This window comes from Danio aesculapii, chromosome 2, assembly GCF_903798145.1.
Source record: "Danio aesculapii chromosome 2, fDanAes4.1, whole genome shotgun sequence".
Classification (NCBI taxonomy): Eukaryota; Metazoa; Chordata; class Actinopteri; order Cypriniformes; family Danionidae; genus Danio; species Danio aesculapii.
In genome coordinates, this window is record NC_079436.1 from 23,936,970 (window position 1) to 23,952,214 (window position 15,245).

General features: G+C 37.7%; 1 protein-coding gene across 4 annotated transcripts in view; it reads left to right on the top strand.

Annotated features, from left to right (window-relative positions):
- Positions 1–15,245, top strand: part of map4l (microtubule associated protein 4 like) — a 74,402-nt gene that overhangs the window by 22,190 nt on the left and 36,967 nt on the right. For all 4 annotated transcript variants that reach the window (XM_056475498.1, XM_056475515.1, XM_056475506.1 and 1 more), the window contains exons 3-5: positions 12,530–12,640; positions 12,727–12,798; positions 12,917–13,111. In XM_056475498.1, coding sequence (XP_056331473.1) covers positions 12,530–12,640; positions 12,727–12,798; positions 12,917–13,111 — 378 coding nt within the window. The remainder of the gene's footprint in view (positions 1–12,529; positions 12,641–12,726; positions 12,799–12,916; positions 13,112–15,245) is intronic.

Consider the following 15,245-nt stretch of genomic DNA (forward strand, 5'->3'; position numbering starts at 1 on the left):
TGTCGGCGCAATATAAGTTTATTGCATGTATAGCTACGAATCAGATTATGAAGAATGATTAAGAGCATGCTTTTCCTTTATTTCATCCTTTCCGTAAGGTGTTTTATTTATTTATTTATTTATTTATTTATTTATTTATTTATTTATAATTTTTTTAAATAATGATGACAATATTCACTGTCTAAGCATTCCTCGGTATACTACCAACAAATTACGCCCCTGTACCCAAGTAGCCTACCTAAGTTAATTACATTTCATGTAAAAAATAAGAAATCAAAAAAGACCAAAGTATTATGCTAAATATCCGTACAAACGAACATGTTTGTTGTTTAACTTTCGTTGATAAAACAACACAATACAGCCTATAATAATGTAGGCTAGTTAAATAGAAATAACTTTAACTGCTTGAAACAGTAAACGTTACATTTTAGAAACTTCACAAATACTAATCAATAATAATATAAATAGTAACGTAGAACAAAAATATTAGCCTAGGCTTGTAACAACATAAGTCAGATGTTGAAAAACCTGGCTGGGAAGACGGCGATAACATGAATTTTCTGTTCTTCAACGAGAAAAAAAAAATCGCAGACACGACACAATGACGGCGTTAATTATACAACGCAGTGTTTACGATCATATTAACAACTAACATTAATATCAATAACTCCTCTGGCTTTAGACTTTACCTTTTAGAGCTTGTTCTTGTCGGCGCAATATAAGTTTATTGCATGTATAGCTACGAATCAGATTATGAAGAATGATTAACAGCATGCTTTTCCTTTATTTCATCCTTTCCGTAAGGTTTATTTATTTATTTATTTATTTATTTATTTATTTATTTATTTATTTATTTATAATTTTTTAAATAATGATGACAATATTCACTGTCTAACCATTCCTCGGTATACTACCAACAAATTACGCCCCTGTACCCAAGTAGCCTACCTAAGTTAATTTACATTTCATGTAAAAAATAAGAAATCAAAAAAGACCAAAGTATTATGCTAAATATCCGTACAAACGAACATGTTTGTTGTTTAACTTTCGTTGATAAAACAACACAATACAGCCTATAATAATGAAGGCTGGTTAAATAGAAATAACTTTAACTGCTTGAAACAGTAAACGTTACATTTTAGAAACTTCACAAATACTAATCAATAATAATATAAATAGTAACGAAGAACAAAAATATTAGCCTAGGCTTGTAACAACATAAGTCAGATGTTGAAAAAAAAAACTGCGTCTCTCCGCCTTTTGTTTTCTATTCATATTTTAAATTCTTTGCCAGAAAAACTAACATGTTGACTTTGTTCGGTTTAAGCGGAGACTTATTTGAGATTACAATGTTTCCAGCAGCACTGAGACGTGTGCCTGTAAGCGCATGCAGATACTTTTTCGCAACCGTGGCAAAGAGGGTATCTTGCTCCGCCGCCTGCAAACCAGCTCTACATCGCGGAGCGGCGCGTTCTCAACTACCAAATATGCTGCTCCATTTCTCATCAACGTCTACTATTTATCAGTTTCTCTTTTGTATTTGGCCATTTTTGAAAAGGCCTCTCTGCCATACCTGGCTGGACTAGCTGGGCATTTGCGTTCAGTAGATGACACCGGAGCTGGCTCCGCATTCCATGGGCTGGGTGACATGACCGCAGCTCTGGAGGTTCGACGTGTTTGTCCATTTAACACTTATTTTTCTAAGCAAGCCCAACAAATAGCTTCATCCTAATTATTGATTCGCCTTTCTCGTTCGCCACGAATCCAAAATGTTTCCAGATTGGCGCTGAGCGAGCATAAGCAGAGCGTAAAACACTGGCTGCAGTCAGTAAACAATTTAACAGATGCCCCGTCTGCAGCCAAACTTTAAAAATGTATAAAGCATATTTTAATCGTTTAACTGATACCATTCATCGGTTACAAACGTGCCCTTTCGGTTATTGCTTAATCGGTTATTTTGAGCATCCCCAACTAAACCGCATGTGCAAGCTCTATTTTTTTTTTCTCTCACGGCCGCACGCCGGAGATCCGGCATGGTGCCGGAATACTTTAAGCCCTGGTAAGATCATGTTTATTACTAAGAAAACTAAATCAAAATTATATTTTAATTGAACACATCTGATCACATAAGGTACGCACAGAAAAGTCTGTTTAGTGTTGTGGAAAGGCAAAGCTGAATATCTGTGGTTAAACTGCCACCCAGCGGTCAAAAGCTGCTGGCGCACCAAGTACCGCTGTCGCCGCGGTATGAATGGCGCCATAAGGAACACATTGAAGTAGTAACATCTGTATATATAAACCATACTTTTGACAGTTCAAAGTTGAGATTTTAATCAAATTCTGTTTCATATTAAATTATCACAGATGTTTAATTCTTACTTTGTTCTTTTATTACGTTATACTCAGTGGTGTAGTCCTAAAAAAAAAGGTGGTGTACTATTATCCACCCAACCCGCCCATGCTGTATTATAATTTAACTGTACGTTTCAGCGAGAAATCATTCAGTTGACTTCGAAAAACTCACAAAATTTTCTCACAGCTGCTGTGGTCGTCAGGGTGCGGGGAATGGTGCAAAATATAAACAAAAATGCACCAATTGCAACAAATTAGGATGAGAGTTAAATAAATATTTAGTATACAGTTAAAGGGGATGCGAATACACGTAAATTCTACATGTCGTGAAGTCTAATCAGCAAAACAAGTGAGTATACCGAAGGTACACGCAAGTATTGATCCTCAGAAGTCGTAATACCCAAACAGCTAGTGGAAAAAAGTAGGCATACTGAGTATACGCGCGTATAGCCCCGACTACACCACTGGTTATACTGATGTGTTTATATATTTGGCTCTTTTTATGATTTTTCTTCAAATATTCCCATAAACATTCAACTTATACTCTGTTACCCAGTTGTCCATTCTGATAATCGTCTGCAAAGATAAAAAAGTTCATTCATATGACTTGAGCGATCCGAATGACATTTCGGGCATCAACGAAAAATCCTTCAGCATTGCTATTTCAGTAAACAGTGACATAATTTTATTAAACAGTGTCCATATATCAGACTCTATATACCAAAAATCTTCCCATCCGGTTTCACTTTTGCAAATAGGTTTATGTTGTTTCTTCTGCATTGTAATCTGATACATCTAATCTGAAGTAGATGCCCTTTGTGGATGTTTGTTTGTGCATTTCTCTACTCGATCTGTCACAATGCATAATGGCGACTGGCAGAAGCACATTTTATTCCTTTCCTCTGGTTTCACATCCATTTTAAAAGGAAAACCTGATTGATATTCCGAGTCATTTGGGGTTGCTTTTGTGTTTGTTTGTCCAGGACATTTGCCTGATAAAGATTGGCAACATCTCTAATCTAAAAATTTCTCATAAGAATTTGTTTTTGCCTCTCCAACTGCCCCAAACTATGTGCTGTCTATTGCCAAGAACCGTCCTGACTTAACTCAAGGTTCGGTCAGGCGGACAGCCTTCCTCTTGGGTTACAACCATCACCTCTGTTTATTCTCAAATGTGTTTATTGTTTACTAGGGCACATTTACACAGTTCATTCACCATGTATGCATGAGGGCACTTAAAGTGTCTAGGCTTGCTGAGTAAATACATTATATACTGGTACTTTTTTATTAGCTTAGCGTCCATCCGATGCACACTTCAGAATCTTACCGGAAGTAGTAGGTCATCTAGGTACTTCTCACATACTGTTTTTCAAATTCTATAGCTGCGTCTCAAATGGCACACTATACACTATTCACTCATGCACTATGTACTTATGCACTTACACACTCAACAGCATAATATATGTATGTAGTGTCATCCCAAATAGACCACAAATGTTTTTTTACTAAGCGGAAATTCAAACCGTTTCCCTGATGACGTTTGACAGTTGCCAAATCAGTGAAATAAATTACCAAACTATCAAATAATACTTGCCATGCATATAACCGCATTCACCATCGGGAGACGCTATAATCACTCTCGTAGGAAAATTTAGTTTTCACCATCCAAAATAAATAAAGTTATCCAACATGTGCGCCCCTTCCGCTACGTAAGCAAAGCTGCGGTTGTTGAGTGCGTGAAGTGTCCATCATTCCACACTTCATTTTATCGGCTGAATGAGTGCATCATCCGGGTAATTAAAGTGCACGTATCATTTTTAGAGTTTTCAGCACTTCTTACACTATTTATACTACAAAATGGCGTAGAATAGTGCTTAAGTATGCGCTTTGGGACGCAGCTTATGAATTTGGACATACTAGTCAGCTCGCATACTGTTTTTAGTATACTATATAGTATGGAAGTATGCGATTTCGGATGCAGCCCTTGGTTATCTTTATAAGCATATGTATAGTTATAAAGTATATTCATTATGTATTGTTATTAACAAATGCTAAGCATTCAGGACATTTTAAATAATTCAATATAATCATAGGAATAATAAAATATCAACATTTACATTGTTTACAATATATGAGCAATATCAAACAATTGTATTAAACAATTTATTAACATTTATTCATTAGTATAAGACTGGTCTATTATTAGTATTTTCCAGAGACCTATGGATATTGCAACATATATTTCTAATAATTCTTTCATTTTTTGGCCATAGTAATTGAGTAATGAAAAATCAGACATCTATAATTTGACTCTTGCTTTTAGAAAATCAGTGCAAGTAGATAATACATGTATTTATCTATTGCATACTGTAAGCCCCTCTGCCCCATACCTTTCTATTTGTGTTTATCCTACATTTGTCACACACAGGAGATGATGCAGAAATGTTGACCTTTACTTTATGATATTGGGCTTGTGCTTGACAGAATGCTTAGACACCAATACAGCAGGATGCACTCTCAACAAGAGCAGCATGTAAACAGTATGTGTGCAGCGCATATGGATGCTGATTTCAGCAGATCTGTCCACAGCAGATGTGACAGACAATTTTAATAGCTGGAGTCCAGAGATCCATATAAGTTAGATTAAATTTCTACTTCCATTAAGAGAGAAAAACATCCATTTACTTCATGACACTGCAACGATTAACACTCTGTAGCATCTCACAGTTATAGCATATATTGCAAGCTTGTGTTTCTAGTGTCTCATCAGATCATTGTTGGACTTGCTAGAGCTGAAATTTCAGTGAGAAAGCAAGTTGTCAGTACTCATAAAACATTAGTAACTAGTAGGCTAGGAATATATTTTTCCTGACATACTATTTTTTTCCACTGAAATGGCCGTGTGATATAATAAACCTGTTTATTGACAAAGTAATAAAGATTTATGGAAATGGAAATTTGTCTGTTGACAAGCGCTTGGAGGCTCATTTCCAAAGAACAAAGTACAAGTAAAGATGATTAATCAATAACTATGCTGGCTATTACAGGCTGTGCGGCTATAATAAGATTACACTTGCAGTCCATTATCATGTATTTTCATTAATGTCTTTTTTAATATTATGAAATTGTCATACATGAAGAAATAATTAGATTTTGTTCAATTTCTAGCATTATTTACAAGACTCATATCTTACGCATGTAAAATTCAGCAGTTTGAAAAGAAGGTCATTTCAGAGCAGAAATCAGGACATCTGTATTCTACTGTAGGAAATAATGGGTTTGTATAGTTTTTAACTGTCGTCATGCTGCATAACATGACTATCAAATGTCAGTGATATAATAATTTACACACATTACCATTCTTTTTATTTATTTGTATTTATATATTTATTTATTTATTTATTTATTTATCTTTTAAGGATTGGCTTTATAATGTTAAATAAATGTCATTTTCAATAGGTTTTAGAGTTTTAAGAGAACCCTGAGCTCGGAGATAATTGAGCCCAGGGCTCCTGCCTGGTCAATAAGCATATAAGGGGGTCTGAGATCAGGTAGGTTTCGAGAGCTCCTCCTGGTAAAGGGAGGAAAAGGAGGAGATGGGGTGGAAGTGGGGATTCTTCCAAAACGAAGATAAGGTTGTAGGGCAAAATCAGACTATTTATTGTAAGCTTGAATCAATGTATCTGGATCATTGTTGATTGTGGATGAGAGGCCAGATAAAGATCCTTCTCTCTTACTTTGTTACTGTGGTGAGGGGGCGGGGCTGAGAGCCATGGGTACGGAATGAGGCCGGCGCATAAGTGAATAATGAGAAACACCTGTGGTGCACACTGGCCTCAAATCCCACGGCTCTTGGCCCCGCCCCCTCGCAAAATTTACAATCTGTCACTGTTGTGTGATCATGCAGTGTGATGTTCTGTTGAGTAAATGAATCTTAAGAGTGGGAAAGCAAGCAAATAAAAGGATGTGGAACTAAAAGTTCATTCAAAATCTGTGTATATTGGCAGGGTGCGAATTATACATTGACAATTAAGGGGGATATGTTTTTCAATTATGTTCTGTAATATGCCTCAGTGAAGCCAATTTATATATTTAATTCATTCATTTTCTTTTCGGCTTAGTCCCTTTATTAATCAGGGTTTGCCACTTGAACCAGCGACCTTCTTGCTGTTAGGTGACATCGCTAACCACTGCGCCACCATGTCGCCCTATATTTAATTAATTCATTAATTTATTTTATTTTCAGATAGTCCCTTTATTAATCAGGGGTCGCCACAGCAGAATGAACCGCCTACTTATCCAGCATATGTTTTACGCAGCGGATGCCCTTCCAGCTGCAACCTATCACTGGAAAACATTGTTATTACGTTTTCAGTGTAATTTTCAGGGATATTGAGTGGTTCTCAATGAAATTTGAGATATTAAACCCATTAAGGGAAGACCATGAAAAACTGCATACATATTGTTTTTTACAGTTTACCTTCCATGTGTAAGCAAGTGCATAATAAAATACAAAGTATGCATCTAGTTTTATGGACACCCACAGTACAAATGCCTATTTTACAAGAAACATGCCAAGCGGCAACCTCCCGCTCTCTCTCGGGAGGCCAATACGGAAGTAACAGAAACTGCAATTCATCAAAATTCCGCTAGTCCTGGCTCCATAATAGAGCAAAGTGCAATTGAGCCCTCTGTTAGAATGGCCAACTTTACAGCAGAAAAAAAGGTGTTTACAGCCTGGTACAAAGAACGATTTTGGTTCATATAGCTATTATTACCCTCCATGACAACTGTGAGGGGGGTGAATTTTTTTATAACTCATCCATTTCCTTTATATTAGGTTATTTTAAGTTTGCATAATTAAGGGCGTGACCACTTGAGTGACAGCTAGGTCTCGCTGGTCGCCGTCACTTCACCTCAGCTGAATCCGGCAGATTAGCCACTGATCTCGGCATATTCATCGTATTTTTGTGTTGTTTTATGTGGCTTTACACAGTCAGCTGCCTTTTGGACTTATTTCTTACAATTATCAGATGATATGGGATGCTGTGTGCACTTAATTGTGCTCACAAACCGTTCACGTGGCCTCCTTTTCCCATGTGAGTAAAGTTATATACTTGTATACCATCTCTATAAATGTATTTGTTTTATTTAAGATCATTTATCATTAATATTTTTCTTTAGACCCGTAAAGCACTCCAGAATCTGACAGATTGATTAGCTGTAGGCTCTAGAACAGTCATCTGAAGCATTGTCATACAGTGTTGTGCTGGATTTGATCAATAGTCTTGCATTTACTAACACACACTATATCTGAAGTGTTTGGAAGTAATTCGCGTTTTCCTCCTGTAGAAAAACGTCATAAGAACAATGTTTAGTGGCTCAATGTATTACTACAGTGTTTTTGAAAGTCTAAACACTTTATTGATATAGTGTACAGCCAAGCACATGTGGTCAGAACACAAACGAGTCGCAGGTAATAAAGTATCAAGCGTTTCTCCCAAAGTAAAGTCTGTCTGTCAGGTCTAAGCAAAGTGCCAGCAGGTGTCTGTAGCTCCGCCCACTCTCCGCCTCTTTGGCCTTGTTTGGTATCCCGCCGTGGGTGCGATGACGCGCGAACAAAATGGCGACGGTTGGCCGCGCCTACTTGTGGCTTCTTTTGCGCTCTTCAGAAACCTATGGGTGACGTCACGGATACTCCGTCCATATATTTTACAGTCTATGGTTTTGGCGCAAACCTTTCTTTTGGATGGGACGTTAAACCGAGGTCCTGACTCTCTGTGGTCATTAAAAATCCCATGGCACTTCTCGTAAAGAGTAGGGGTGAAACTCCGGTGTCCTGGCCAAATTTTCTCCATCATGGCCTACCAAACATCCCCATCCACTGAATTAGCCCTGTCACTCCACCTATAGCTGATGTGGGGTAAGTGCACTGGCACTGTTGTCCTGTGGCTGCCGTCACATTCATTTAAGTGGATGCTGCACACTGGTGGTGGTGTTGAGAGACCAAACCCCCTCCCCCAACATCCCCCACCCTCATAATTGTGAAGCACTTTGGGTGTATGGCCATACACGATTAATGTCCCTTATAAATACACATCACATTAGACCCCCCATACATCTTGTGTTGACGTCCTTCAGAGGGGGATCAAGTGTTAATTAGGTGGGTCTGTCCCCCCTAAACCCCCCTGTAATTCGCACCCTGTATTTTGGTACAACGCAGCAAAGTATGAACACCTTGATTTTTATTCTCTTTCTCACTGCACATCCCATAATGATCATGTGTAAGTAGGCGGAGAACAGATGGTTTAACTTGGCTTGCACTTTTGTCCATACATATGGAATCCAAATCTTTAAAATGTCTTGTTTTGTTGATAATTGATTAGTTTGGTAACACTTTAGAATAAGGTTTCATTATAGGTGGTGAATTTACTAACATGAACAAGCAATGAACAATATAGTAACAATGTTTATTCATCTTTGTTACCATCATTTATTGAAAATAAAGTCAATTGTTATTAGTTAACAATTTTTTGTAGTCTGCAAATACAAATTTCACCAAAGAAGCAAGTATCTGATAAGAACCTCAGACAAACACACATCACAACATTACAATGAGAAAATGGCCAACAGTGTTGGCAGATACACTTGAATGTTTTCAGCCCAAATGGTCCAAAACACTCCAAACGCACAAAAAAACAGCTAAAAACTAATGACGAGCAGTTACACACTTGTATGTTAAAAACATCCAAACTGATCCCAAACCCACTCAAATTTTGTGAACCCACTTAAGCCTTTTTTACAGCACAATCAAATTTTAATTCAGTCAAACGCATATAAATACAGTTTTAAAGTGAATTTATTTCATTAAAAATGTATTCGTTTTCATTTGCACATATTTGTACTATTTAAAGCTCAGATTTTTTTAAAAGTTAAGCTGACTAATATATGTGAGTTCAGCTGACTCCTTTTTTAATTATAAAATGTTCAGCCAAGTAAAACTTTAAAAATAAGTTATGTCAACACATTCAATCCAGATAAGCTAACTTAACTCAAAATATTAAGTTATCTTAACTAATTGGCACAATCGTTTTTTACAGTGTATTTACTCACCTTGAATTAGTTCCAAACCTTTATGAGTTACTTACTTCTGTTAAACACTAAAGAAGGTATTTTGAAGAAAGCTGAACACCTGAAAATACAAATACTATTGAAGCCAATGGTTGTTTACAGCTTTCTACAAAGTATCTACTTTTGTGTTCAACAGAAGAAAGAAAAAATAAACAGGTTTTGAACAAGTGAAAGGTAAATAAATGATGACAGGATTTCCAGTTTTGGGTGAACTGTTTCTAGAACAATTTTGGATTTTGATAACACTTTAGTAAATGTTATAATAGATGCTGAAGAAGTATTGTTCATTCTTATTTAATGTTAGTAAATACATTGACTAACATTAACTAATTGTACAATGTGACTATTAGTTGCAACAGTATTTATGTAAAAGTACCATATGTTGGATGCATTTTGACAAATAGGCAATATAATAAAATGAAAATGCTTCAGATTTGTGCTGTAACATTTTCATGCTGCTTTTGTATCCATATTGTGTGTTATAGAGATGTCTGGTTCTTTGTCTGTGCTGTCGGTACTCACAGTACAGCACTGGTTTATGACGTTATGTAATGGATTCTGTGCTGAAAGGGACGTCTGCTGCTCCCCCCTTTTACTGCAAAAATGAGGCTCTCTACCACAGCATGACCTGGCAGTCTTTGCACCTCAAGAGCCTCATGTCTGAGACGAATGTGGCTATTTTTAGTTCCTCTTCCACTTTTTGGGGGCTTTTAACTGTAGCTTGTTTTCAGGTTTATATGCTTCTCTTTGCAAGGCTGTTGCACTGCTTGGATTTAGTTTAACACACCATCAGCATTTTTAAATATAAGGAGAATTGAAAGCATGCTGCCTAAATCATAAACGCACAGATCACCTTGAAGACTTATTGGGGTCGAGCCCTCTTTACCTTATCAACATGCAACACAAAGGCCTGGTGGACAGAATCCCGTTGCATCCTTGCCAATATAGCAGACACAGCATGACTCACAGTGACATGGACACCGGTCCACAAAGAGGATAATTGCATGGTGCTGGTGCAGCCCAGCCCTGTGGGAGCGCGATCATTAATCCAGCCCTGGTATCTGTGCTTATGCTGGTTCAGTGCTGGCTCCTCGTGTCAGTCAGTCTTGATGCTGACAGAGTGCTTTGCCTAGGGAACGTAGAGCAGCCTCAGCTGGTTGTGTAACTACGGTAAACAGGCCTGCAGTCCCAGCCTGTCCCATCGTTTCAGCATCACTCATCCACATTTGCCCTTCTCAGAACATCGACATATTAGAATGGATGGGGACAGGCTTATTTTCAGGGATGCCCCTCCCCAGTGCCTTTGACCGGAGACATATTTAAACTAAACACACAATCAGATTTTGGTGAAAAGTGCTTGTTTATAAGACTTAATAAATGCCACTAAATCACTAACATTACTAACAGAGAGTTTTCTACAGAAGGGCCTATCTAAGGTGATTGTTGTGATTTTTTTTTAACTCAAAAACAAAAACAAAACAAAATTTCATTGCTGCTTCTTCAGACCATCCAAGATGTAGATGACTTTTTCTTCAGTAGAACAATTAAGAAGATTTTAGCCCAAGCCATGACTATTAGTGATACATAGATGGATTTGTTTATGTAACAAAACATACATAGGTCCAACAAAAATGTATACCTGTGGCCAGGGGCGTAGCGGATATTTTTAAAAGTGGGGGGGGATGGCTGTATAAGATCATATGTTCATATAATTATTTATCACCTGTTTCTAAATGGTCTGTCTCTAAAAGTGAGGGGGACGGATCCCCCCGTCCACCCCCAACCACCACCCCCCCGCCCTGGTTGCCACGCCCCTGCCTGTGGCTTCTGATGATGTCTTAAGAACTGAAACGATCAGTCTTGCCGAACTGAACATTATTTACAACATTATTACCTTTTATGAACAATACAACACAAAAGTTCTCCCTCTCCAATAAAAATAGAAATGAAGCTTTGGATTAAATCTAATAATTATATGAATAAGGTTTCGTTTTTAAATGCACAGGCTGCATTTTCCTTTATAGGTCAGAGAAATGTGTAATGATTTTGTTTAGTTTGCAAATGTTTTCTTGCTCATGAAGTTGCATTTTAATATTCACCAAATTCAACGGTTTCAGCTCTACTTTAAAAAAAGTGACTTATGTTTTGGATGACTTGTGGGTAAATAACTATACAGCAAATGTTTATTTTTAGAAGAACCATACCTTCAAACCTATCACACATTTCCAATGTTTTTAGTAATGTTTTTACGTACACTCACCACCCACTTTACTAGGTTCACCTGTCCAACTGCTCATTAACGCAAATTTATAAGAAGCCAATCACATGGCAGCAACTCAATGCATTTAGGCATGTAGACATGGTCAAGACAATCTGCTGCAGTTAAAACTGAGAAGTGGAAGAAAGGGGATTTAAGTGACTTTAAATGTGGCCTGATTCTTGATGCCAGATGGGCTGGTCTGAGTATTTCAGGAACTGCTGATCTACAGGGATTTTCATGCACAACCATCTCTAGGGTTTACAGAGAATGGTCCCTAAAAAGAAAATATCCAGTGACGGGCAATTCTGTGGGTGCAAATGCGTTGTTGATGTCAGAGGAGAATGGCCAGACTGGTTCGAGCTGATAGAAAAGCAACAGCTTACTTGAGTACTGTTGCTGACCATGTCCATGCCTTTATGACCACAGTGTATGATGGCTACTTCCAGCAGGATGTCATAAACTGCATGATGCTATCATGTCAAAATGGACCAAAATATTCCAATGGAATATTTCCAGTACCTTGTTGAATCTATGCTACAAAGGATTATGGCAGTTCTGAAGGCAAAAGGGGGTCCAACCCAGTACTAGTAAGGTGTACCTAATATAGTGGTCATTGAGTGTAGATTGTAATGGTTTAACATGGATTGTAATATTTATCTTATTGATTGGATGGAGATCTAGATGTTTGGAAAGTTTGCAGATAGATAGATTTAGATAGATAGTTAGATTTAGATCTATGCCTTTACACACACAATGAATCAGTATGTGTATTTTCTCTGTTCTCAGGGTCTGGGTTCATGTCTGCAAGCCAGACTGGAGGTCTACGTCATGACCCTCAGGGAGAGATTCGTCCCAGCCCACCTGGGCAGTATGTCTATAAGAATGACTTTCAGTCAGGTGGGATCATTTTCGTATTAAATGAAACATTCCATCAATCATCCATTCATGTTCCAGACATTACTCTACTTTTTTTCTATTTTCAGGACCAGCTTCAATGATTGGAATGCCAGTCCAATTGGGAAATCAGAAGGATAACAGCATGGACTCTTTTCTGGGTAACTGCTGCTATATTTGAGCTTATTGACTTCAGATCATGGGCGGGTTCGAATCAGTTCACTTCCTCAGGCTTCGTAAAGTTTTAATGCAGTATCGCTCTGCTGCTCTTTCCTTCAGGGTTCTCTCAGCCTGGAATGAACATTGGCATGAATATGAATGTTGGCATGGCCCCTTTCCAGAGTTCCAAACCCCCCAGCATGGGTGAACCTCAGAAGACCTCACCCTTGTTTGCCAATGAACCACTCAAACCATCGCAGATAACCACTAATCCGAGTGAAATGAGTCCTCGTAACAGCCAGGAAAATTCTGCAGGTAAAGTTATCACCACTTAAGGCATCTCACTGCAGTCTAGAAAAGGTAAGACAGACTTTAAACACACATATTAAGATGCTGAATGTTTATTATACCATAGAACGTCTATCATGTCATTCCACTTCGTCTGGTCAAGGCATGAATGCCTCGTCGATAGTTTTCCATAACATAATTGCTTTACACCTATCATGGTCTTCAAGTTACCTCAGATGTGAAGATAGCAACTGTGGTATTAAATGTCATGTGATGCTTACCATAAACCTGGAAATAGCATTTGTTATTTTTAAGCAATAAGTCATCATTCACAGTTAGTTGGTCATATTAACACATTAGACTGGCCATCTTAATCTTCAAGTGTGCATTAAGGCATTTTAAACATTTATCCTGAGGCTTCTTTATGAGCACGATGGCCAAGAAACTGGAGGAGAAATGTGTCTTCTGGCTCAGAGCCAGTTTAGAAAGCCATTTCACATTTTAGACCTCATATCTAAAATATAGATGTTGCTTCTACTGGCACTTCCTCCAAGTAACTGGTTATAACCATTTGATCAATGAAGAACTGAATATGTAGGAGCAGAACATTTTAATTTATTTGGGTCTAGATATTACTTTACTTAACATTGCCATGTGTTGATGGCTGGACTAGAGTCATAACATGGCCCAAATATAATTAGCAGTAGGTTTTGTTTTTCCTTAAATGTGATGTATTTTGATGTCGTCAACCATCTTGTGTTCAGTGTCTGTCTTGTTGTTGATTTTGGATCATTTCAGTGACATTTACTGTATTTGTCCTCAGTGCTGAGATTTGTACTGGTATTCCATGTCATGTGACTCTTCTTTGTTGCTTTTCTTTTGAGTCAGTCTGTCTGTGACTTCCCTGCCTGTTATTTCTCCATGAGTACATTTGCCCATTTGCACTTTAACTTGATGTGCTCTCAAGTGAGCACATCATAGTCTCAGCACATTCTCTCTCAACCACTGTTGAAACTATCACACACATTTAACTGCTTTGTGCAGAAAGTTTAAACATTATACCCTATATTGTTATCTTACAATAAGTACCTGTTTAGGAAAAAACAGGGATATGGCTTTAACAAGATGTAACATACAGATGTATGAGAATTTAGCCATTTTTGCCAAATTCACCAATGGGGAATTTCCATTGGGTTTTCTTTAATCTACAACTTAAAATCAACATAGGCTCATTCTGAAAACGTAGTACTATATATATTTCTGTAGATCGTGAATTATGTATCTAGAAGTACGTATGGCTACATTTCATTTTTTTAATTAATGCTACAGGGCGGTATGACACCGTTCCTTTTCGTGCTTAGAAGCTGCCCACTTATCTTTGTTCCAGTTAGCTCACTATGTACCTAAATGACCACAATGACGGGGTTCGAGTCTGGTTATGAACGATTCCAGAAAGTGGGTAAGACAAAAATGGAAGTCAAAAAATAAAATATACAGGCAAATATTAGGGTGAAAATGTGGTAAAACGTGGTAAAATTCAGACGAGGGCTTTTCTTTTTCTGAATTGTTTTTTAAATTTAGTCGTTTGGTTTAGGGAAGTGGTTTTTAAAATACTTTTGGTTGGGTTTAGGGAAGGGGGAGGGTGAGGGTAGGTCAGTCGATCCGTCAATCAGTCAGTCATTCAGTCAGACAAACAGTCAGTCGACAGCAGCCTCTGGTGGATTTAAGAGAGAACAGCAGGCACGAATGACACTCGCGAGAGAAATTAGAGATCTCAAAAAGCATCCACAGCGGCCTCTGGTGGATTCGCGAAAACAAAAACTGCAAAAAAACATAGCTCCTGGAACGTTTTATAGCGGTATGTTTTCAGAATGAGTGTGGGTTGATTAAAATACAAGCAATCTTACCTCAAACTTAAATTTTAAAGCTAGGTTACAAATCTTAAATTCATAATAATTTGTCAAGCATATATAAGCATGTTTGTTGTCATTGTAATTTTTACTAGCAACGAGCAAGAGCTCTACAGAGTGCAAGTGCTCAGGAGGTCATAAGCCCTTGCAAACTTTACAGTTTGTCTGATGATCATACAGAAGCCATGGTTCTTCACAAGTCTCTACACCCTGGCAAGTTATGATGAAAATCACATTGTTTGTTTTTGCAA